This window comes from Caretta caretta, chromosome 1 (genome assembly GCF_965140235.1).
Source record: "Caretta caretta isolate rCarCar2 chromosome 1, rCarCar1.hap1, whole genome shotgun sequence".
Lineage (NCBI taxonomy): Eukaryota > Metazoa > Chordata > Testudines > Cheloniidae > Caretta > Caretta caretta.
Window position 1 is genome coordinate 289,776,585 of NC_134206.1, and position 26,035 is coordinate 289,802,619.

Below are 26,035 nucleotides of genomic sequence, written 5' to 3' on the forward strand. Positions count from 1 at the left end.
ACAGCTATAATAGGTCGCAGACTATGAATGTTTTGTTTTATAAAAATGGGGCAAATAATAACTAGTTTCATAGACTCCACAGCATTTTTAGAGATGAGCAACCAATAATTAAAATAAAATAAGCACTCTATGAGTCCAACAGGTAATTCCAGTTTCCAGAGCAGCTGCAGGTATCTGAGCCAATTTACCATACACTCCCTCTCATATGAGTTAGCAGAGTCAGAACCCATAATCTGTGTACAACTATAAGAAGCTGGTGACAAAGTGATTTCACATGAACCCAGAGCACAATGAATAATCAAGCATCGTCTTCTCTCAAAGTCAAAAGAACAAAAAAAAATCCTGACAGCTAACCTGACTCTGAAGCATTGTCAAAGGTGTCTCTCCTTGTTCCATTGCATCAGGATCACACAGCCAACTCTGCACAGGTCGAGTTTGTTTTAAAAGAGAAAGATATGCATGGAAAACATCTGCTTTTACGTTCTCCTCACGCTCTTTGAATCTGGCTATTAAAGCAGGAGACACGGTCTTGTAGAATTCTGGAAGCATTTCATGTCGTGTGCTAACCACAGCATCTAAACATTTAGCTGCTGCACGTCTCACTTTCCAGCTCATATCGTCATCATCACTATATTCATCATCGCTCCCTTTACAAAATAAAATGAACTTCTATTATACACAAATTCACAAATAGACATTCCATGCTAGCAGATTTGTACAGAAAGTTTTGTTGTAAAGAACCCAAATTTATTTGATGCAACAGATTGTTAAATGTGTAAAACTTACCAGAGACAGATAATATAGTAGCTTAAGAAATTTAAGAAGCAGTCTATAATCAAGATAAAGCAGAAGTATACAAAAGGTCGTTCAAAACTGCCTGAGTCCTAAAACTAATTATCTACTCTGCCAGCTTCCTCACACCAGCCCCTCTCATACATCCCCTCCTCAACTTCAGTTGCTAATTGGACAAAGTCATTCCCACCACACTTGTGGCCTTACTAAATTTTTTATTTTGAATGTTTTCATATATATTCATCACATGAGACAATAAGGCAATAATCAAGAGCACATCAAAATTCTGAAAACTAGCCTCTTCACATTTTACTCCCGTTGGGGGCATTATTACACTAGCAAAAATTGTGCACGGGTTCAACATGTGTGGTTGGTCCGATCACTTGTACACGCACTACAATTATGACAGGTTTCAGAGTAACAGCCGTATTAGTCTGTATTCGCAAAAAGAAAAGGAGTACTTGTGGCACCTTAGAGACTAACCGATTTATTTGAGCATAAGCTTTCGTGAGCTACAGCTCACTTCATCGGATGTAGCTCACGAAAGCTTATGCTCAAATAAATTGGTTAGTCTCTAAGGTGCCACAAGTACTCCTTTTCTTTTTACACTACAATTATGTGTGTAACCCATTCCATAAAAAAGAAGTCATGTCAATCTGCAGCAGTGACTTCTACAAGCCAAAACTTACAAGTCTCGGGTTCTTTCCAGGGTAAGAAACTGTACAGATTTTAATAATTTTACAAAATCTACATTGCTTTGCAAACAGAGACAAGATATTGTCTTTCAAAGTCCTAAATACTCCACAGTTTTGTTAAATCTCTCCTTATATCTCTACATTCTTTGTTGTACCACTCTGGACTACGTATTACAGTCAATTTCTACTGCAGTAATTTGAGTTAAATTGACCAATTTAGAAAGAACTAAATTATGTTTAATAGTACATAAGATTTTGTAACTCTTAGAATATATACTCTTACAGCCTAAACATTTAGTTCCCCTAAGTCAGACATTTATATTATAGACCTGATCAGAATATTCCATTTAACTCTCTTTTACTGGAGAACAAAGCCCTCTGAAGAAACTTCTATATGACTGAAGAGGCTCCTTGTAAAACTATTTAGCAGCTTAAGAGAGCAAGACACTTGTTTATCAACAAACTCAACCACACTATTTTTCACAAAGAAAACAGAACAGAAGCAGAGCATTCAAGAAGTAAAGTAGATTATTACATTAATATTTAAAAATTAATTTAAAGCAGAGCTAGATGGCCCAATAGGAGAATGCTCTACCTTTCCACCTGAGACAGCTTAGGTTCAAATCTACCTGAGTCACAAGCATGTGAGTTCACTGTTCTTATGCTCTGAAATCCAGATTAAGTGATGGGCCAAAGTTTCAGTAAGTATGGCAAGCTACCCAGCAGCAATATAATCATTTTATACTTTTTATACCCAACCAAAAGAGGAACTGAGAAATGAACCCACTGATGGCAACTTGGAAACTTTCCCTGGCAAAAGTGGTGGCCTAGTCTCTGTTTCAGAAGAATTTAACATCTGATTTTTAACAAAAATCAAGTTTCTAGCCCTATAGCTGATAAGATAACCAAATGTAAACTTGGTTTCAGAGTAACAGCCGTGTTAGTCTGTATTCGCAAAAAGAAAAGGAGTACTTGTGGCACCTTAGAGACTAACCAATTTATTTGAGCATGAACTTTCGTGAGCTACAGCTCACTTCATCGGACGCCTACCGTGGAAACTGCAGCAGACATTATATACACACAGAGATCATGAAACAATACCTCCTCCCACCCCACTGTCCTGCTGGTAATAGCTTATCTAAAGTGATCATCAAGTTGGGCCATTTCCAGCACAAATCCAGGTTCTCTCACCCTCCACCCCCCCCCACACAAGCTCACTCTCCTGCTGGTAATAGCTCATCCAAAGTGACAACTCTCTTCACAATGTGTATGAAAATCAAGGTGGGCCATGTCCAACACAAATCCAGGCTCTCTCACCCCCCCCCTTTTTCCCGGGGACACAGACACACACACAAACTCACTCTCCAGGACTCCAGGAGAGTGAGTTTGTGTGTGTGTCTGTGTCCCCGGGAAAAAGGGGAGGGGGGGTGAGAGAGCCTGGATTTGTGCTGGACATGGCCCACCTTGATTTTCATACACATTGTGAAGAGAGTTGTCACTTTGGATGAGCTATTACCAGCAGGAGAGTCAGTTTGTGTGTGTGGTTTTTGGAGGGGGGTGAGAGAACCTGGATTTGTGCAGGAAATGGCCCACCTTGATTATCATACACATTGTGAAGAGAGTTGTCACTTTGGATGGGCTATCACCAGCAGGAGAGTGAGTTTGTGTGGGGGGGGGTAGAGGGTGAGAAAACCTGGATTTGTGCTGGAAATGGCCCAACTTGATGATCACTTTAGATAAGCTATTACCAGCAGGACAGTGGGGTGGGAGGAGGTATTGTTTCATGATCTCTGTGTGTATATAATGTCTGCTGCAGTTTCCACGGTAGGCGTCCGATGAAGTGAGCTGTAGCTCACGAAAGCTCATGCTCAAATAAATTGATTAGTCTCTAAGGTGCCACAAGTACTCCTTTTCTTTTTGCAAATGTAAACTGATGGCGTTATCTCTTGCAGACTTCTCCATCTCTCTGCTGCTGCTCACAGCTTTGTCAAACAGCAAAGTGGTATTAAGACCTTCTGAGTCTTCTGCTCCACACCTCTACAACTGCAGCATTGTTTTACGCAATATTTTGTGGTGCTTTATCCAGTCTAACTGGACATTCTTTTTGTTCTGTGTTTGTACAGCAGCTAACATGAGATCCTCATCTCTGACTAAGTTTCTGAGTAACAGCCGTGTTAGTCTGTATTCGCAAAAAGAAAAGGAGTACTTGTGGCACCTTAGAGACTAACCAATTTGAGCATGAGCTTTCGTGAGCTACAGCTCACTTCATCAGATGCATACCGTGGAAACTGCAGCAGACTTTATATACACACAGAGAATATGAAACAATACCTCCTCCCACCCCACTGTCCTGCTGGTAATAGCTTATCTAAAGTGATCATCAGGTGGGCCATTTCCAGCACAAATCCAGGTTTTCTCACCCTCCACCCCCCCACACAAATTCACTCTCCTGCTGGTGCTAGCCCATCCAAAGTGACAACTCTTTACATAATCAAGTCGGGCTATTTCCTGCATAAATCCAGGTTTTCTCACATCCAGAAAACCTGGATTTATGCAGGAAATAGCCCGACTTGATTATGTAAAGAGTTGTCACTTTGGATGGGCTAGCACCAGCAGGAGAGTGAATTTGTGTGGGGGGGTAGAGGGTGAGAAAACCTGGATTTGTGCTGGAAATGGCCCACCTGATGATCACTTTAGATAAGCTATTACCAGCAGGACAGTGGGGTGGGAGGAGGTATTGTTTCATATTCTCTGTGTGTATATAAAGTCTGCTGCAGTTTCCACGGTATGCATCTGATGAAGTGAGCTGTAGCTCACGAAAGCTCATGCTCAAATAAATTGGTCAGTCTCTAAGGTGCCACAAGTACTCCTTTTCTTTTTATCTCTGACTAAGACTCTAAATGCTATGGTAATACAAATAAAAAGAATACTCATCTCATGCAAAGAAGCAGCACTTTCCCTGATATACATCTTAAATTCATTCTCTAAATTTATTTCAACTTCTAGTCATGTCACACTAAAGAATTCCTATGCCTTCCTCATGTTTACACCATTCAAGTACTTTTAGACAGTTATGAGATTCTTTACTATAATCCCTCTAAACTCACAATACAGGCCAATGGATGCACTCAATACCTATATAAAATGTCATCCTGTTCACCTTACTGAGTGTAGTAAATGGCCATGCCCGCAAAAATAAAAGAGCAAAACATGAAAATGCCATACAATCATTTAAGTTTTGGAAAGACCTGAATTAAGACTTATAGAATTGATCATTTCCATTTCCTCTCAATTTAGGCTCACTAGCTCTTCTCCCCAAAACCAAGAGAAAATATACCTTGATCATCATCATCACCACCATCAGCATCCATCGCATTTTCATCTTCATCTTCATCATCATAATTGTAATTAGGATCATAGGTAAGGTATTTAAGACAAATGTTTATAATGGTAGACACATGAGGATAAACTTCCTTAGGACATCTGCATAATAAATTTAACAAATTAAGTTTAACGTACAATATTAATATTGAACAATTAATTAACAATTCTGCTTTAACAGAAGAAATGTTTATCTATATGCTTTAGTACTGATTCCACTAGCAAATCTAATACTATCAGAATTCCCATTACATATCATATTTTTTCTCAGAATTCAACTCAGTTACAAACATTCAGTACAATCTGAAACTTGCTATACAAGAACTCAGGCCAAACTGACACAGGGTAAGTTAGAAGATTGGAAAAAATACAGAGTTTCACCTCCATAGATAGAATCAAACAAAATATAAATGTAGTACACTAGCCACTTTGTGGTCCTGTAGTTCAGTTCTCATAATTCAGCTCCCAAAAGGTACTGTGACAATTATTGCTGTTGCAATCTGTCAAAGCAGAGGTCAAGGAAACAAGAAGATCCTCTCACCTCTTCAGGGAATGCAAAAGTAGAGGGACAGGGAAGTATGCTCTGCTGCTGCCTATGATTTATATTCATAGATTTTACGGCAAGAAGGGACCATTATGATCTTCTAATCTGACTGCTATCGAATCTTATGATGTACCTTTGGAAATAAGAACGTTCTGTCTCCACTAATGGGAATCTAGCACTTTCTATAAGCATTATATTTATAAAAACAATTTTCTTATCTGTCACTATATACGAATAGCAAATCATGGCCTATTGTGCCAGTCTGTTTACATATTACACTGATTATCAGTTAAATTACAAGATAGTGATAGAAAAATCTGCTTTAGCAATTCAGGAATGATCTCTGATTCAAAATCAGCAAAGGTATTTTGCACCACAAAGACCATCACTTCCATCAGGAAAGGAACACATTTCTTGTGGCTTACCTCAACTCTTTTCAATTGCTCAAGGACTAGCAATGACTTCTTATACAGTCAGTCAAATGACAACCAGTCAACTTGTAAGAAGGAAAAAAAAACAAACCATACCTTAAAAGTAGCTTACCTCCTAACAAAAGATTCAAAAGCTTGAATGCAATATTCTCTTAGTTCATCATCATCTACATTACAAAATTTTACCACTAAAGGGATTATTTTCTCCAGATATTCACCTGAAAAAGGAAAATTAAAAATGATCATTCACATCTAAAAACATGCAGAATGAGAGAAAAATATATAAATTCTCTTACCTATTCTATGACCTGCTTGCCTACTGATAGCAGCAATACACTGTATATACGTCCTAGTTGTTGACATGGAATCATTTTTAGACAGCTCTGTCAACAGATGTTCAATGAGGTCAACAAAAACTATATTGCCACAACTCATAACCAGGTGACCAAGAGCAATGATGGTTCTTTTCCTCACAGCAAGCCTGGGACTAGTCAGCTGGGGGAGCAGACAGGTCAGAATTGAAGGGTGGAAGTTAACAAGCAGTCCTCCTTGCCTTAAAACAGACAAAACACAAACTCAAACCAACTGAATCTAGAACTGATTTCTTTCTTCTATTGTATCATTCTTATTCCAAGTATTCCCAAAATGCCATAGAAAATATATCAAGTGCAAGTAGAATTATTTGGAAAAACTAAGAAACTAATTAACTGCTTTCAGATATTCCTTTAAAGTATAGTGACAACTGAAACTGGTAACTAAAGAAGTTCTCAACAGCTTCAAAAGATAAATAATGAGTTATTTGATTAATCAGCTATGTTTAAATTAAATATATTTTAAATGTAACATTTGTATTCTGGTACAAAGTTTCATTTGTGTTCAATTTTCCTCGTTTGAAACAAGTTACTCAACTGTTTCACATTTACAAAGCCTAAATTATAATCACCTAAAATTTAATTACTAGAAAAATCAAGTTCACAGTGATTTAATCAGTTAAAACATAGCATTAACAATTACATTCTATCACCATTTTGTAACAAGGATGCTTACCTGCTCAGCATATCAGCCATGATATCCAAGGCCTCTAATTGGACAGACACATCTTCCTGCTTGGCTATAGCGCTTGTAAGACGCCCTGTGATCTTTTTACAAACATTAGCCGCTAACGCAGATCCTGAAAAGTACAACGAAACCTTAGCATTTTGACAGTAAAAATGTGTAAATCTAATACCAAATGTCATATTTGCAACAGTTGGAAATTACTTAGCAAAAATTCCTCCCAATGAAGACTATTTAATTGTCCAACATAAGCCTAAATTGACTGCTTTACACTAAAACTGAAAGGTTGCTCTACCTAGAAAAAGTTACTGAGCAAGGTGTTCTTTCATTAAGAAATCTGCATCCAACTCAAAGGAACAGAAAGCTGCTGGCATGGAAGCAGCAGAAAGTAGAGGCCATTGAAAGCCTGCAACAGGGGTATTTGTTGACTGAAAGTGTGTGGAGCCAGAAGTAGATTATAGGTGGGAATAAAGAGAAACAACAGCAAGAAAGTTTACTGGGAGAAGTAGGGAGGTAACTTGACCTGGCTGTGAAGAACAGCTGGTATAGTGAAGTGTCAAGGAGTTTAAGTAGGTCATCATTAATTTTCAGCAGGGCAGATAAAATCAATGAATTTTATTTTTAAAAAATTGGTTTTTATTTAAATCCATGTTTGATAAAAATGCTTTTTGAGGAAAAAACCTATCTAAAGATAGTTTTAATTAAGATACACTAGAGTTTAAAGATATCTCATCATGGAATAGGGATTGTAAATTCTAATTCTATATAGTATGAGACAATATATTCATGTAACGTTTAAGAAAAGTTTTGTAAATGAGTTCCAATAGTTCATGGATTGGGGACCCAATCTTATGGGGTTTCAAGGGCTTCTGTATAGATTATTTAGGTTAATCTTTCTATCTACCCAATGGGACTCAGTGCTCAGTCTAGAAGATACCACCAGAGATGCTTCGTTTTTTTTGCAGTTCTCATACTGTGGATTTGTGTCTCCAGAGAGAACATGTTTGTTAACAGCAAAAATGTTTTTAAATAAATAAATAAAAATATATAGAGGTGAGAAATAACAAACCTCAACCCTATTGTCCCTCTGCAAGTTTGTGTACACAGAGTCAATCCCTTACCTCTCTCTAAAAGTGCAAAGTTTCAAAAAGTTCAATGAAATTGTTGGGGGCGGAATAGATCTGGACAAGGAGAAGTCTGGAGATAAATGTGAGAAGGGAGAGACAGGCCGTAGAAACGAAACTGAAACTGTTTGAGCAGCATATTCCAGAAGTCTTGAGGCTTTCTGAGTGTAGCCTTCATTGACTTGAGATCTACCATACCATTCTCTCACTAGAAGGGAAAACCTATAAATGGCAGCAGGCTGTAAAAGAGATCCAGTTTGTTAATATTTTAATGAAGTTCCTCTACCTGTGGATAAGACAGGCATGAATGCAAAATGCCAACAGTGCAACAAAGAAATGCAAGGCCTGATTGCCCGAATGAAACATCATAAGAAGTGTTACTTCTCAGGAGGAAGCTGTGTTGAAGATGATGAAAGGAACATGTCTGAACACGCAGGATCTTCAGGTTGGTAAACATTTTTATTTCATACTTCTTTTTAAGGACTGCCTGTCTTCTTTCTGGACTATTCTTTTGAATTCTGTAGTTGTTACTCTATGGTACTATCATTTCACATGCAGCTGTCATAAAAAAACAAATAGCTGAAATAGGCAGATCTTCTGTTTACAATTTCATCTTTAAAGTAATACTGTCAGTGAATGCAATCAGTAATACTAAATGAGAAGTATGGTAATAATAATTAAATAACTGCACTGACTTATTTTGTTTCGAAGACTCCATCCTCAACATACAGGATTCTGAAGACTACAGTAACTCCTCACTTAAAGTCATACCGGTTAACATTGTTACATTGCTGATCAATTAGGGAACATGCTCGTTTAAAATTGTGCAATGCTCCACTCTTACGTTATTTGGCTGCCTGCTTTCTCCACAGTTGGCAGCCACCCTACGCCCCCGCCCTCTCCTCCTCCCCACAGCGCCTCCCGTCCACCGGCAGACCCCGCGGATCAGCGCCTTCTCCCTCCTCCCCCCGCCCGCAACAATCAGCTGACTTGCTACATTTTGGACGCTGGAGCGAGGTCTTGGCATGCAGGCTCCCCTCCCTCTGGAACACCGCAAGCCAGCTGATTGCCCCAGGCAGGAGGTGGGGGGGGAGGAAAGAGGAGACCGCACGCCAAGTTCTCGCTCCTCCCCCCACCCCGCCTCCTAAACGCTGCAAGACAGCTGATTGCCCCAGGCAGGAGGAGTGAGGCCTCAGCGCGCCTCCCCCCTCCTTCCCCTATCTCCTGTCTGTGGCAATTAGCTGGCTTGCGGCGTTTTGGAGGTGGGGGGGAGAGGACTTGGCGCATAGGCTCCCCCTCCCTCCCCAACGCAGCAAGCAAGCTGATTGCCCCGGGCAGGAGGGAGGAGCGAGGACTCTCCCCTCCCTCCCCTGCCTCCTGCCCGCGGCAATCAGCTGGCTTGCGGCGTTTAGAAGGGAGGGGAGGGAGGAGCAAGGACGCAGCATGCAAGGTAAAGGGAGAGGCGGTGTGGGGGAGAAGACGCAGGTCAAGGATGGGGACTTGGGGGAAGGGGGGGAGTGGGCGGGCTGAGGGTTGAACCCCCCGGGTGCTTGCAGAGTAGGGGAAGCTGCCGCTGCTGCACAACATGCTTCTCCTAGCCTACAACACCTTCAGCCTCCTTGCCTGCCTCATCTCCAGTGCCAGTGGGCTATGCCTGTGTAGGGTAAGGCAGGGGCACCTCCTCTGTTTAAAACTTATACCTGTATTAAATTTCTTGTTTAAAATGTATATAATGCCTTTTGTCTGGCAAAAAAATTTCCCTGGAACCTAATCCCCCGTATTTATAATTAATTCTTATGGAGAAATTGGATTCGTTTAACATCGTTTCACTTAAAGTCGCATTTTTCAGGAACATAACTACAACGTTAAGTGAGGAGTTACTGTATCTACCTTCAAGATCACCATCATTTTGTATAGTTTCAGAGTTATCTGCCAATGACAGTGTTTCAGTCACATCATGTATGTCACATAGCCACAGTATATCACCTGTAGCAAAAAGAAAAAAAAACTCCATCATCCAAAAACCACCATAGATAAATTTGTGATAAGAACAAGCAGATTACAAAAAGAGGTAATTGGTGAAAAAATTGCCCAGTTTGTTTATGCAACAAACTCTCCTTTCTGTATGATTGAAAACCCACACTTCATTAACATGGTACATTCATTAAGATCAGGATACAGTCCACCCAATAGAGCAGATGTCGCAGGCAAATTGCTGGATAAAGTGCATGAAAGAGAAATTGAGCACTGTGCAAAAGGTCTAGTGGGTAAAATTGTTAACCTGAGTCTTGATGGGTGGAGCAATGTCCACAATGATCCTGTTGTATGTGCTTGTGTGACAACAGAAGAAGGGAATGTCTTCCTTATAGAAACAATTGATACAACAGGAAACGTACATACAGCAGAATACTTACAAGAAGTAGCAGTAAAAACTACAACAAACGGTGAAAAAAAATTCAGATGTCTAGTACGCAGCTTGGTCACAGACAATACTGCAAATGTATCCAGGATGAGAAGAAATTTAGAAGAGAGTGAAGAGAGTCCCAAGCTAATAACGTACAGTTGCAGTGCTCATTTGATGCACATCCTAACCAAAGACTTCAGTGTCCCAGAAATAAAGTCTAATGTTGTTGAAATTACAAAATACTTCCATAACAACCCATTTTGCAGCAGCTGCTCTGAAAAAAGTGGGAGGAACCAAGCTAACTCTCCCACAAGACGTGTGATGGAACTCAGTAGTGGACTATTTTGAGGACTACACCTCTAACCCGATATAACGCTGTCCTCGGGAGCCAAAAAATCTTACCATGTTATAGGTGAAACCGCGTTATATGGAACTTGCTTTGATCCACCAGAGCGTGCAGCCCCATCCCCAGGGCGCTGCTTTACCGCGTTATATCCGAATGCATGTTATATCAGGTAGCATTATATCAGGGTAGAGGTGTATATCAAGACTGACCTAATCTGATGACAGTTTGTGAACAAAATCGTGAAAAAACAGATGGCACTGTCACAGTCAAAGTTCTCAACACTGGGCTGAAGAGAAATGTTGAACACATGCTGAGTGCCCTGAAGCCTATTTCTGTAGCCTTGAACAAAATGCAGGGAAATAGCTGTTTTATTGTTGACGCTGTTGAAATCTGGAAGGAACTGAATGAGATCTTAAAAAGAGAAATATGCAATGACAGAGTTAAATTACAAGCATTAAAAAAAAATGAATGGGACAAGCACTATCTCCATCTCATTTTCTTGTAAATATTCTCAATACTCAGTACCAGGGTAAACCTTAACTGCTGTAGAAGAGAAGTTGGCTATGATATGGACATCCAGCAATCATCCCTCCATAATGCCAACTATAATAAACTTCAGAGCTAAGGGTGAACCATTCAAGAAATATATGTTTGCTGATGATGTTTTTAAAGAAAGTCACACCAGTGGACTGGTGGAAGTCACTTAAGCACTTGGATTCAGAGACTGTTGAAGTGATAATCTCACTTTTAACAGCAGTAGCTTCTTCTGCCGGTGTAGAAAGAATATTCTCTTCCTTTGAACTAATTCATTCCAAATTGAGAAATCGTTTGGGACCCGAAAAAGCAGGAAAGCTTGTTTTTCTTTTCCAGATTATGAACAAACGGGAAAATGAAGCTGAAGACAACTGAGTTAGCTGCAGAAGCCAATATTTTAAGTTTCTCATGATGACCTGGCTGACATAGTCGATTTAATAATAATTGTTGTTGGGTTTTTTTAATTTTTTTTTAAACTATTTGAGTTAAAAACAATTTTAACAAAAACAAACCTGATTTTAAAAAACCTGAATGTTTAACTGAATTCAAAAATTCATATGCTTGTTTTGTTAAAATATTATATGTTTGCTGTTGAAGAGAAAAATCCAGAATACATAACAGTGTTGTTTTAGTTAAATAAAACAATGTAAATGTCTTTCTGGTGATGTTTTCCTCCTAATACAACATGGCAAGAAAATCCTCCAAATATTAATGATTAAATGTTGAATTGAATCTGTTGAATTGGAGATAGTTCACCTCCCAATGACTTCATAAATATCTGCTTCAATTACCTTTGGTAAATGAAATAACCAAACAATCATTCATTTTCTGATATAGCTGTAAAACTAAACTGAAAACTTTTCAGATCACTTTAAAAATGTATAGTGTGTACCTTCTAAAAATGAAACCTACATCTATCTCTGAGTTGTGAAGAATATGTATTAAGGTTATAACAACCAACAAGAATGCACTTTTATGTAGGAATCCATGATTAAATCGAGTCTTCCTGACTAGTGATTTAAATCAAATCTACCCTGATTTTCAGGTTTTATTCTTCTGTTAATTCAGTTTTCTAAAAGTTAGTTGAAATAATCCTATAGCAATTAGCTGGGGCATTTTATAGCGGAAAAGGTGTTTAAAATATTGTATCCGTAAAATTGAAATTACTCAGAGTGTGTTTTGAGTGGTTAGTTTATGCAAGATGCTAACAATTCCTTTTTAAACAATGAGAATAAGTTGAACTGTGTCCACTGTATCTTCACTGTGGCTCTTCCCCCAGCATGGACTGCTCTAAATTTGTACGTACAGTTGCATGAACTCAAGTATCCTTTGTGGTGATGGTACTCAATTGCCTGGTGGAGGCTTTGTATTTGTAAGAGTATTGACAGCCACCCAATGGCTGAAACTTTCAATGCTACCTGATTGGCCATGTGTGCAATGTCTTCAGTAAACATGGAACATTATGAGCTACAAACGAAACAATTTTAAAACTTAGGTTTTAGACACAATTTGGAAAATTATATCAGGCAGAAATAACAATTTTACTGTTTTGACCTTAAAAGCCAATCCATTTCTTTATTAATTTAACTGATCCCTAACAACACTACATAAACTAAAAAATTCACCTCGTAAAATGAGCCACCTATTGGGTGATATATTTACATCACCATGCAGGCTGGGGAAAAGGAAGGAAGCAAGCAGTCCAAATGCATTGTATTAAAAGAGCTATAAATCATAAGGCTGTATTTGACTCTTTGCAATAGAACCTTTAGTTTAATGAGTATTCATTTTTTCCTTTGCCTCTAGATTATAGAGAGCAACAAAACTGACTTATCTTTTTTTAAAAAACAGTCCAAATCTATTATCTATGAAATATCTATTTTCTCCCTCATTTCATGATTATTAGCTCTTTGTTTAGGCATTTTTGCCAGAAGATTCATTAACCAGCATAAAAGCCTAACTGGAAATCACTTACTATAACTTTCTTCTTATAAATTATTGTATATGCTTATTTCTGCTAAAGGTTAAACAAGCATGACTGTTTTTTGTTTTATTTGAGGACCGTAAAGGGATGTAGGCACACCCCTAGGAAGGATTTTTTAAGTTAACATATGCTTTAATGGTGAGTCTTGTAATTTAGCATAAAACATCTTTAAATTTTAAAATATTTAATAGGACATTTGAGAGGATTTTTCAATACATAATGCAAAATAGGTAACATTTAGGGAGACTGCTTCCTAATGTCTAATTAAACACGTGTCAGAACACCTAGCATACATCCAGTGGCTGTAGGTAAATGGGAGAGGACACATAGCATGGCCTGGAAAGAGGCACAAAACCAGTTCTAATCCAATAACTAGGGACTGACAAGAAAATACGATGCCATAATTTCTTTCTGAGCTAGGACTGGGGAGAAAGTTGGGGAAAAGATTTGCTCCATATGATACCCAAACGCTTTAGAGACTACCGTATTACAGATTTCAGGAGAGTAGGAACGAAGGCCTGGGAAAACAGAGAAATTGGAAGTAAGTTCAAATCTTTCTGAAGATTTGAGTCAGCTTCTCCCCTGTAAAGAACAGGTGGAGGAAAGACAAAAGAGACTAAAAAGGAGACAAAAGAAATTGTATACCAGGGAATAAAGAAGCCAAGAAAAAAACAGAAATGGAAGTAGTCCTAAAGAACCCCTGCATCATCTGCATAAGTGAGTTATGCTGAATAAAATTAAAATGTTAGACACTACATTGTGGCCATATTCTACCATCACTGTTTATGCTACAGAAACTGTGCTGTGGATCAAACATAACATAGAGCATTCATTTTTGGCCTGCAAACCATGGTTAAAAAGAAAGTAAATAGAAATTCTCCATCAGTGCTATTTGAAAAATTTCAAAACAAGCAATTTTTTGCACATTTTCTTCCAGTTTATAGCATAGTCAAAATTTCAGCACTTTTTTTTTTTTAAACCAATTCTACTTATCCAGTCTTATAACTGTGTTAGACTGTTTAGTTTTTCTGCAGGTTGCCCTTTGTAATCAACCTAACACAAGAACTCCAGTCCCCAAATCCATTTTGAGTTATCATTCCCTTCTAGCCGAGTCAAATTAACATACTGCACTCACTGTGGTATTTGAGCACCTTCTAGATTTAAAAGAACAAAGTGACGAACATTTGGCAAGTGGCATTCCTCGAGATTGCCTTGTTAATTTTATAGGGGAAGTCAGGCTGTTTGAAGTTCTGTAATTCTATAATTAGAAACACTAGGTACATCTAAAAACACATACTGGGAAAAGAAATGATCACAATCCCATTAAAGAAAAGTCATCTCAATTTAAAAGTGTATTGTCAATTTTTTAAAAATTTACCCAAATGAGATTTAACTACTATTGTTAAAAAGCCTAGGAATATTGTGCCTGAAAATATTTAAGGTAGATATCTATAGCAGATGTAATCTGAAATTACTTCCAGCTGTTTTTACAGTGACTTGACTTCAAGTTTACCCCATCTCTTTACATATCATAAATAGGTAACAGTATGTATAACAGAAGCATCACTCAAATGATTGTCTCCAACAGAAGTGAATTTCAAGTCAACAGTACTGAAGGACAACTGAATCTTGTTCACTGAAGGACACTAGCTTACAATGAAATAATTGGATATAGAGAAATAAAGTCAGACTCATGTTTTAAAAACAGAGAAGGGGAGAAGAATGTCATTTCTTACCACTGGAAGCTGGAGGAAGTTCTCCAATGACTGTTTTAAGGCCAATGCTTGAAATATCACGTAGCTGCTCTTTATCTGAAAGCATATTGGTACAGAGGGTATCCACAATGGTCTCCACTTGATATTCCTTCACTTTACTCACCAAAGGACCAAGACTGAAATAAAACAAAAAAATGATGCAAATAAATCTGCAGGTTTAAACAGAAGTGATATCCAACTACATATACCACTTTTATATTAAGAATCCTTCAAAACATATTCAAAAATGTATTCACAGAGCCATTGTTAATACTGATGTTTGCAGGATTGAGATAGTGTTGCTATTATTTCTATTTAGTAGTATTCTTGATGTGAAAACCAAGTTTCAGTTACTTAGGGTACAATCCTTCCCCACCCACCCCCTGTAAATCTTCTGACACAATGAATCACTGTTTTAGACACATTTGCTTTGTATCAGGAATTTTAAACCTTCCAGATCCAACAGACGTATCAGTGTTGTTACTTCTTCATACTCTCAAACCCTGGAGTAAAAAAGAGAGTTGTCAGCTAATGCCACAACTTGTAACAAAATTACCATATCCACCGACATTAGTTTGTATGCTTCACCATCAGTACATAACATATTCACAGACTCACAGACAGATTCCTATACTACAAGGAACCATTGTGATCATCTAGTATGAAACTCCTGTACAAAATAGGCCACAAGACTTCTCCAAAATAATTCCTACAGCACATCTTTTAAAAAATCATCCAACCTTGATTTAGTGAACCTTGGTAAATTGTTACAATGGTTAATTACCCTCACTGTCAAAAATGTACATCTTAATTCCATTTTGAATTTGTCGAGCTTCCATAACATTGGATCATCTTATGCCTTTCTCTGCTAGACTGAAGAGACCACTATCAAATATTTGCCCCATGCAGGTACTTATTAGGGATGTAAAATATTAAATGGTTAAACGGTAAGCATTAGTCTTACTGGTTCACCCACCCTGTTAACCCCCAGCCCTGGGCCACACCGGCTGGAGCAGCCCCAGGCCCAGACTGGCCAGAGCAGCCCCAGCCCCTCTCCCTTTAATCAGTTAACTGATTAAAAGATATAATTTTAATTGTTTAAACAGTTAACTTTTAAAATTATATTTACATGCCTAGTACTTATAGACTGTAATGAAGTCATCCGTTAACCTTCTCTTTATTATGCTAAATAAATTGAGCTCCTTGGGGGGTTTATCACCCTAAGGCATGTTTTCAAATGCTCCTCATGGTGGTTCTCTGAACCCTTTCCAATTTATTAATATCCTTCTTGAACTGTGGGCATCAAAACTAGACACAGTACTTCAGCAGCGGTTGCACCAATCCCAAAGACAGAGGTAAAATAACCGAATTATTCCTACTCAAGATTCCCCTGATTATGCATCCAAGGATAACATTAGCCCTTTTAACTACAGCATCACACTGAGAACTCATGTTCAACTAATTATCCACCATGACCCCCCGAAAGAGTCACAAAATCAAGTATATATAGACATAGCAGGGTAACAGTGAATTATTTGATTGTGTCATTACTCTAGACATGCTCCGAGCAAGGTATAACCACACAAAGACTCCTTCCAGTGCCTTAATGTGTGTCAACATAAAACAGATGGAAGAACAAAGGCAATGAAACTTTGCATCCAAGTTCTGTTGACTCCAAAGAAAGCCCAGTAACTGGTGGAGTGGTTGTCTGGTTACATGCCTTCTTCGTTTTATTGAATCTGTGATGGTTCTTTTACTCAGTGCTTTACCCATTTGGGTGGTGATGCAATCCCATATTCTTTAATCAGCAACATCTATTTGCACAGAATGTTGCGATCATGAGTTTCTATATTAATGGGCCAATTAGCATTACTACTGGAAAACCTAGTATAGTGGTAAAAAGTAAAGCATGCCTTCCTTAAACATTTTCCCAGCCTTCCCCACACTATTACCTCTTCTAATGTATTTTCCATAACTGATGTGGTGGTTCTCCAAAAGGCTACAATGTAAAGTAAGAAGGTGCTGCTGTTTTTAACAGCTCTATTTCCCTCATGCATTAAAATGCATCAGTTTATCAGTGAAATATTAATTTTCTACTTTTTACTTAGCATTCCAAAGTAAAAAAGACAGCTGAAGAATTAACTGGATTTTTTTTTACTTGCCTATCAAAAGGCTTCAGCACATTCCAACTATATGGCCAAGTTCTGTTCAAGTTACACAGAACTTTTAGAATTTGGCTGCAATCATTATTACTAGTGATAACCCAAGCCAGAAATCCCAGCTTGACTTTCAGATTTAGTTTGCATAGCTGACTACACCACTGGTGTGATGAGACCACTACCTACTTAAGCTGATCAATTAGGTCTCACTGTTGCTTGTACAGAAACTCCTCACTTAAAGTCGTCCTCGTTAAAGTTGTTTTGTTGTTACGTTGCTGATCAATTTGGGAACATGCTCATTTAAAGTTGTGCAATGCTCCCTTCTAACGTCCTTTGGCAGCCACCTGCTTTGTCCACTGCTTGCAGGAAGAGCAGCCCCTTGCAGCTAGCTGGTGGGTGGTTGGAAGCAGGGTGGAAGGGTTGGAAGCAGGGTTGGAAGCAGGGTTGGAAGCAGCAGCCCCCCATCAGCTCCCCGCTCCCCTAAGTTCCTTGTGCAGCAGCTGCTCAGCAGGCTATCAATTGCCGGCAGTTCAGCTGTCCCTCCCCCCACTGCCATGTGCTGCTCCTGCCCTCTGCCTTGGAGCTGCTCCCCGAAACTCCTGCTTGCTGTGGGGGGGGAGGGGAAGAAGAGGGAGGCTAATGTCAGGGTGTCCCCCTCCCCCCGCTTACCCCATCTTCCATAGAGCAGGGGGGACACACCGAGATAGGGAGCTGCTGCCTTACGCAGCAACTGCAGCTGCAGTCCGGTTTCAGCTTGCTGATTTAATTCACAAGGCAGTGTACTTCTGACCCCACTCTTCATACTTAAAGGGGAAATGTGCATCTCTCTCTCAAACACACACAGGGTGTGTGTCTCTGTCTGCCCTCCCTCCTTTCCTGCTGCCTTGTAGTGTGTGAGAGTTAACCCCTGAGGGCTCAGCCAATTGCTAGTTCATCATTTAGCAGTAAGGCATTCCCTGGGAAATATCCCACCCTCTAACTCCTCCACCTCAATCAAGCTTCACAATCACCACCACTGTGTAGCTGTATTAAAAATGAAAAAAAATGGTGAAAAAAATGTACCTGGAACCCAACCCCCTCATTTACATTATGGGAAAATTGGATTCGCTTAACATCATTTTGCTTAAAGTTGCATTTTTCAGGAACATAACTACAACGTTAAGTGAGGAGATCCTCTAGTCCTCTGATTGTAGCAATCTGTTGCCTCTCATTTTATAATTATATTGTAAACTCTTTGGAGCAGATACCATTTTTTGTTTTGTTTGTACAGTGCCCACCACAATGAGGTCTTGGGTATACGACTAGGGCTCCTGGCCACTATGGCAATGCAAATTATAAGTATTGATAGTTAGGAAAAAACCCTATACTTCAATATAGAGAAAAATTGATTAGGTAAATCACTGACACAATCATGGAACACAATGGGAACACAATGCTGTTTTTACATAGTCACTTTTTACACTAGAATCATACAAAGCAAATCTAGCTTGTCTACACTATGCAGCTTTTAGCGACAAGGCTGTGTCGACACAGCCTTGTTGCTAAAAGTCAGCGTGTGTGAACACTCTGTCGGTATTTTGTCGGCACTTTTGCTGACAAAATACTTCCAGCCGACAAAGCCACATTCGCACTGCCACTTGCATCAGAAAAACTTTTGTCTTTTGCAGGGGGCTTTTTTAAGTACCAGTGAAAGACAAAAGTTTTGTCAACAATGGCGCAATACAGACATACCCTTAGTCTTGAAATAAGGGGGGGGGGAGTAATGTATTACTAGTATTAGTATTTAGTAATGTATTACTAAAGTAATGTACCACCTATTAAAAGACTCCTTGAAAAATTCTACTCATCTGCAGCAACAATGCATTAGCAAATGACAAAACTTCCTCCCCCATAAGATTTGTCAAGTCACCCCTTTCTGTCTCCCCCTTCCTGTTTTGGATTTGTGCATTTATTTTCTTCACCTTCTTATTTCTGCTAGTGCCCCCCATCAATGCATAATGTCTCTCCCAAGTAGTTAACCTACCTTGTGGATAAAGGACCCCCATTCTTTGAAGCAGGGAAACTTTCCAGATCCCTATTACCAACTCTTTAACCTCCCATACTACTGTCAAACATACCGCATAACAATCAACCTACCTCACTCCAGGGAACAAGTGTCATTCCCCAGAGTGTTCCAAACCCAAATTGGTCCGGACAGCAAGAGAGAGTTTGGTCCCCAATTACCATACACAATAACCAGGCTGTAAGTAACAGAGCTCCCCCCTCATTTTGTCAGCTTCCTGCCCCCTCGTTATTTTTGGTACGCCTCTTATCACTGCCAATTTTCAATTTTCTCCTTAAGATCAAGCCTACAATGCTGCTCTGAACAGAGTCCTTTGTCAGCCACGCCTGCAGACACATAGTATACACTTAACTCAAAACTTATTTCACGCCAATGCTGCTCTCCTCAAGCTAGTATTTGTTTTTCTCCCTCCAAATGAGTGGATGATTGTGTCTGTTTTGGCTGCCCATATATAGAGAGCTTCCCTAGTAGTTGTGCTTTGCAGCTGCCACTTCTGCAGAAATGCTATGGGTTAGTTCAAGAGCATATGGGTGTGACTCACCCAGGACTGGCAACAATAGCGAGTTGCACTCCCAGTTAATATGTATCTACACCAGAGCAACTAAAGCCAAAACTAGAGGAGGCAAAAGACAATCAAGGTCGTACACAATGCTATCTTTAAGGACAGTAAAGTCAAGTCAGAGAGCTTACAACTGCTCAACAGGTGTAAACAGTTTGGTTAAGGCTTTGGGTGAGTATTCAGGAGGGGAGAAGAACAGTGTCTGACATATTTGCCAGGTCACGATTTTTACCCAAGTATTTCTCAAAGATTTCCACCACTTTGTTGCCATTGTTGCTCCTTGGGAAGATCACAACTACAAAGAACTGTAACTTGCTGATATCAAAATACGTATAACCACTGTAAGAGAAGAACATGATAACAAAGCAATTCAATCTAAAGACACTATCTGAGACCACGTTACAAATGTTGGGATGGAAGCAAGATTTCTTTTTCACACTGAACTCAGAATAGCAGCTCTATATACCTGCTTCTCACACACGTTTGTTTTAGTTGAGGTATTCAGAAAACTAATATTTTCTGAGTTGTGTAGGGGCACTGAACATTAATTTTGAGTAGCTTTATTTTATTTCAGTAACAGTCGAACTGAAAACCACCATGAAGCTTGAGTGAACTACACAGTGATCAAAGCAATTAAGATTAAGAATAAGGAAAACACAAAGACAAAGCTTAAGTTTTCAAACCTTGACCGGCTCTTTCTTAAAGCATTTCACACTCCTGATACTGCAAAGAAGTCTGATCCCCACACCGTGAGTCAAAAGCTTATTAAAATACGTGTGGCACTCAGAAGTTTAACAAGCTGATATCTAAGGAAAAATAAAATAGAGATTATAGTGTATAGAGCCCTGTGCAGAAACAAAATTTGTATCCGCATCCGATCCGCAAACATGGTCCACAGATATCTGCATATATAGTGTATATCCACAGATTTGCAGGGCTCCAAGCATAGTCAAGGCAGTGACTATTTCCTCCTCTATGCTTGAAAAGCTCCTACCAACTTTCTGAGGTCTACTGTAAAACAGTAATAAACATCATGCAAATGACAAATCTAGAAGGACAACAACAGTGATTAAACTATCACACTTTTGGAAAGTAAGTTCAGACACAAATTAGTTTTATCTGATTTAAAGTGTGATACTTGCTTCATTTACATATCACAGCATTTGACAATGGGAGCCCTAGAAAAATCAAGATAAAATAAAAAAAACTTTAATACCACAAGTTGCGTAGGTGTAGAAAATGTCAACCTCATACATTTTAGTTAACAAATAATACTGAAATTACAAGATCATTATACAGAATTTAATCTGATTTGCTGAATGTTGCGACACAATTCCAGTAAGATCTAGTGAACAAACAAAACACTTCTATACTTGAGCTGTAACTCTGAGATTACTAGAAAGATATACTATTTGGATGGGCAGAGTCCAATTCCTTTCAGACATTGATCTAGCCACCTACGAGAGATTGACACCCTGCTTCCATGTAGACCCCCGCAAAGCTCCTGAACTTGAATGTCTTCTTTGGAGAACTGTAGTCCCACCTAGAGAAGAGTCACTGAAAGGCAGACATCTACAACACACTGTCAGAGCAAATGAAGAAGATGGCACTCCCATACCCAGTCCCAGTGCCAAGTGAAAGCAAAAGGCTCCAGCAGAAATACTAGAAGGAAAGAACCTCTGACAAAACTCCCATTATCTGCCTGTACTATGAGGAACTGTACCATATTTTTTTCCAAGAGATGCCACTGTTGTCTGAGATCCCTTGAGGTCGAGGATGATCTTTCACAGGTTTTATTTTTCATGGGTCCTTTGGTCACTGAGGAGTCCGATCCTTGAGCCACAGGCTCGTTGACAGACATTGCAGGTGGTGTTGGGCCAGTTGGGCCGTGATTGCTGCATGACAGTTGTCTTTTCTTTCCTTTCTTTTCTGGCGTTTTTCTGCAACCAGGACAAGGTGATCTCCCTCAAGAGTGGACGTTCCCTCTCTGGCAAGTCTTGGCCAGTTAACCATATCCTGGGCTGCTGTCTCCTAGTGTGTGCTGCTGATGCCACATCTCTTGATGTGTATCTTGAGGATGTCTTTAAAGCGTTTCTTTTGGCCTCCCCATTTCCTTTCTCCCTTGGTGAGTTGGGTATACAGCAGTTATTCTGGTAAGGGTCTATCAGGCATGCGCACACAGTGCCCACTCCACCTCAGCTGGTGCTGGATAATCAGGGCCTCAGCACTGAAGATGTTGGCCTCTGTGAGGACACCGACATTAGTGCAACGATGCTCCCACTTTATGTTGAAGATCTTCCGAAGAAAGTGCTGGTGCTGGCATTCCAAGTTTTTCAGGTGTTTTCTATAGGTCACCCAAGTCTCACACCCATAGAGGAGAGTTGGGATTACCACCACTTTAGAAACTAAAAGTCTAGTATGTGTTCTTATGTTGTGATTGTTGAACACCCAGTGAGACAGTCTGCCAAAGGCAAAGCTGGCACAGCACATTCTGTGCTGAATCTCGATGTCTATGTCTGTCCTCTGTGAAAGAGGGCTGCCAAGATACGCAAAGTTTTCTACATTTTCCAGTTCTTCTTTGTCAATGTAGATCTTCCTTGCTGGGCCTGATGATTGACTGGGCACTGACTTGTAGAGAACTTTTGTTTTGCCAGTGTTCAGAGTTAGCCCTAGGCTTTTGTAAGCTTCAGAGAAGCAATTAAGGGCTGTTTGTAGATCCTCCTTTGAGCGTGCAACTACAGCACAGAGGAACAGCCGTGTTAGTCTGTATTCGCAAAAAGAAAAGGAGTACTTGTGGCACCTTAGAGACTAACCAATTTATTTGAGCATGAGCTTTCGTGAAGTGAGCTGTAGCTCACGAAAGCTCATGCTCAAATAAATTGGTTAGTCTCTAAGGTGCCACAAGTACTCCTTTTCTTTTTGCAACTACAGCACAATCATCTGCTTAACGGAGTTCGGCTATTGTTGCCGATATTACTTTAGTTCTGGCACGGAATTGAGAAAGGTTGAAGACGTTGCCGTCAATCCGATATTGGATGCCAATGCCCTGTAGTAGACGGTCAGGAGTTAATGTTTTCATAGCTGCTAAGAAAATGGAGAAAAAGGTGGGTGCCAGTACAAAACCTTGTTTTACGCCAGTTCGAATGACAAAGTGCACAGAGGTAGAGCCACTGCACAGGATGGAGGCAGTCATCTGGCCTGGAGGAGTCTTACAATGGTGATAAATTTGCTTGGGCAGCCAAACTTTGACATGATTTTCCACAGAGCCTAGCAGTTAACAGAGTCGAAGGCTTTGGTCAGATAAATAAAGGCCATATACAGTTCTTGGTGTTGTTCTTGATTTGCGCAGTCAGGCAGATCCAGGAAAAATGTCATGTTGGTGGTGTCTTGTGATGTTCTGAAGCCACACTGGGACTCTGGAAGTACTACCTCTGCAAGAGGGAGCAGGCGATTCAGAAAGATTCTAGCAAGAATCTTCCCAGCGATGGAGAGGAGGGCAATGCCTCCATAGTTGCCACAGTTGGCCCTGTCTCCCTTTTTGAAAATGGTAATGATGTTAGCATTATGTAAGTCAGCAGAGATTTCTTTGGTGCGCCAGATTTTGAGAAGCAACAAGTGAAGCTTGTTAGTGTTTCTCCCCCACTTTCAATACTTCAGCTGGTATGCCATCAGGACCTGGTGCTTTATTGTTCTTCATTTGTTTAATTGCTTTGCAGACCTCCTCAGGTGTTGGTGGGTTGGCAAGAGATTCCCAGATTGGGTGCTGAGGGATGGAGTCGATGGTGTCGTCAGTCACAGTGAATTCTCAATTTAGAAACTTTTGGTAGTGTTCCTTCCAGCGCTCTTTGATTGATTTGTTATCTTTAAGAAGGGTACTACCATCTTCAGATATCAGAGATGTGAGGCCACATGAGCTTGGTCCATACGGGGTCTTTGTCTCACAAAAAAAGCTCCCCATATCATATCTGTCAGCCAGGGGTGAAAATAAGTTAGAGGACTTACCGGTATGCTGGAGTCCTGAGCAGGGGGTGTGGCCTCAACCAGAAGAGGCAGGGCCTTAAATCCCCGGGCCCTTTAAATCTTAATTTAAATGGCCAGAGCTCCAGCTGCAGTAGTGGCGGCTGGGAGCCCGGGGCCTTTAAGTCACCCCTGAGCTACCAGCTGCAAAGGCGGCTGGGAGCCCCAGGGCTCGGGGGCAATTTAAAGGGCCCAGGGCTCCAGCTGCCGCTACCGCAGTGGAGCCCTTTAAATCACTGAGGAGCCCTGGGGGCTCCCGGCTGCCACCACTACCCCGGGACTCTGGCAGAGCTTTAAAGGGCCTTGGGCTCCGCTGTGGTAGCAGCTGCCGGAGCCCTGAGCCCTTTAAATCCCCGCCTGAGCCCTGCAGCCCAAACCCTGGGGTAGTGGTGGTCGAGTGCCATCGGGTATTTAAAGGGCCCCGGGGCTCCAGCTGCCGTTACCGCCCCGGCCCTTTAAATGCCCGCCGGAGCCCCACCGCCGCTACCCCAGGGCTTTGGCAGCAGGGCTCCGGCGGGAATTTAAAGGGCCGGGGCAGTAGTGGTGGCTGGAGCGCCGGGGCTCTTTAAATCCCCGCCAGAGCCGCCCCACCCGTACCCTGGGGCTCGAGCAGCAGGGCTCAGGCGGGAATTTAAAAGGCTTGGGGCTCCAGCTGCTGCTACCGCCCCGGCCCTTTAAATCTCCTCCAGAGCCCTGCCGCCGCTATCCCAGGGCTTCGGCAGCAGGCTCTGGCGGGGATTTAAAGGGCCCTGAGGGGGGGGAGAGCGGCGATTGGAGCTCCAGGGCCCTTTAAATCCCCGCCGCAGCTACCCCAGGGCTTTAAATTGCCCTCTCGGAAAGCCGGACCTGGTACGGAGCACCAGCTCTTACTGGTACGCCGTACTAGGGCGTACCAGCTTACTTTCACCTCTGCTGTCAGTGTACATTTAGATTTCTTTTGCTTTGTCCTCCCATCATTGTTTTCAATTTATCGGATCCTCCTTTGAACTTCAGCTTTGAGCTGATGGAAAGAGCTCTGCTTCCGACTGGATAGTGGTTGCATCCCAAACTGATATGGTGGACAGTTCTCCACAAAGCACTCTAGACAATACAGAATACAACCAAGACATCACAGAAAGTTCCCTTGACCTCACATGTACCATTGAGCCCAACCAGAAAGGGTTCTTGGCTGCCCAGAAAAATTATGACAGCAGATTCAGAGATTACACAAGAACCCCATGTAGACAGCCAGATTGAAATTGCTGTGGAGGAGGGCTCTACGAGCAAACAGCCTGATGATAATGCAGAGTGGAATTCTACCAGTATTACGTGCTGTATTACAATACAATGGTATAGGAGGATTTAAACTATTTTTTCCCCACGTAGTACCTGTCTGCCACCATGTTGAGTGGAGACAGAAGCATCTCTCTACCTGCCTGGGTGAGGCTGACAAATGTTTTTGTTTGTTTGTTTGCTGGAGGGGGGGGAGGAGGGAGCTGACAAGAGGAAATGTTCAAGGAACTACTGACTGCATCCTGACAGAGAGCCATGAAGACAGAAGGGTGGAGAAATGGTTTCCTGGAGCAATCACAGAGACTTGAAAGGAACCTCATTGCCCTGGAAAGGGACATGATCCAGACAATGCAGAGGTGAAGAGCTGTAATGAGCTACAAAGGTCAAGCACTGCACCCCAACTTTTCACTGTACTGTATTGGTAAGCCTGGTGATCATACCATATTGGGACATCCATTTTAATCAACCTAACTGCACACCATTCCACAGATCTTAAGTTTACATGACATTCCTATAATTTGTTACCTATGGCATTTGTTAACTTTTTTTTTATACAACTCAAATGAAAAATTTCATGGAGGAACATTCCGCTTCCCATCCCCCAATAGAATCAATTCCTTATAAAACCAACACACAAACATTACGGTCATTTCCTTGGTTGTAGTACATTAATTACCCGCAGCTAACCTCTGGTCCAAATAAGAACACAATGGATTCCTGGCTGCTTGGAACATTTTTTTAAGACACACTCTCCAGCTTCCCATAAGGTACAAGAAGTCTGTCCACCTCCTGCTTCCGCCCACCACTGTTCAGGCTCTCTTGCTTCCTCTCACAGATGTGAAAAATACAGCAAGCACTTATCACGAGTCACACAATGATGATAAACCTCCAAACTTGTCACGAGGCACCATCACCTTTCCT

The 26,035-nt window shown here is 40.7% G+C and overlaps 1 protein-coding gene across 1 annotated transcript in view; it reads right to left on the reverse strand.

Annotated features, from left to right (window-relative positions):
* Positions 1-26,035, reverse strand: part of CAND1 (cullin associated and neddylation dissociated 1) — a 53,063-nt gene that overhangs the window by 11,974 nt on the left and 15,054 nt on the right. The window contains exons 3-8 of the mRNA XM_048835823.2: positions 15,028-15,182; positions 6,891-7,014; positions 6,140-6,396; positions 5,956-6,061; positions 4,825-4,970; positions 355-647 (exon numbers count right to left, since the gene is read on the reverse strand). Of these exons, the coding sequence (XP_048691780.1) occupies positions 355-647; positions 4,825-4,970; positions 5,956-6,061; positions 6,140-6,396; positions 6,891-7,014; positions 15,028-15,182 (1,081 nt within the window). The remainder of the gene's footprint in view (positions 1-354; positions 648-4,824; positions 4,971-5,955; positions 6,062-6,139; positions 6,397-6,890; positions 7,015-15,027; positions 15,183-26,035) is intronic.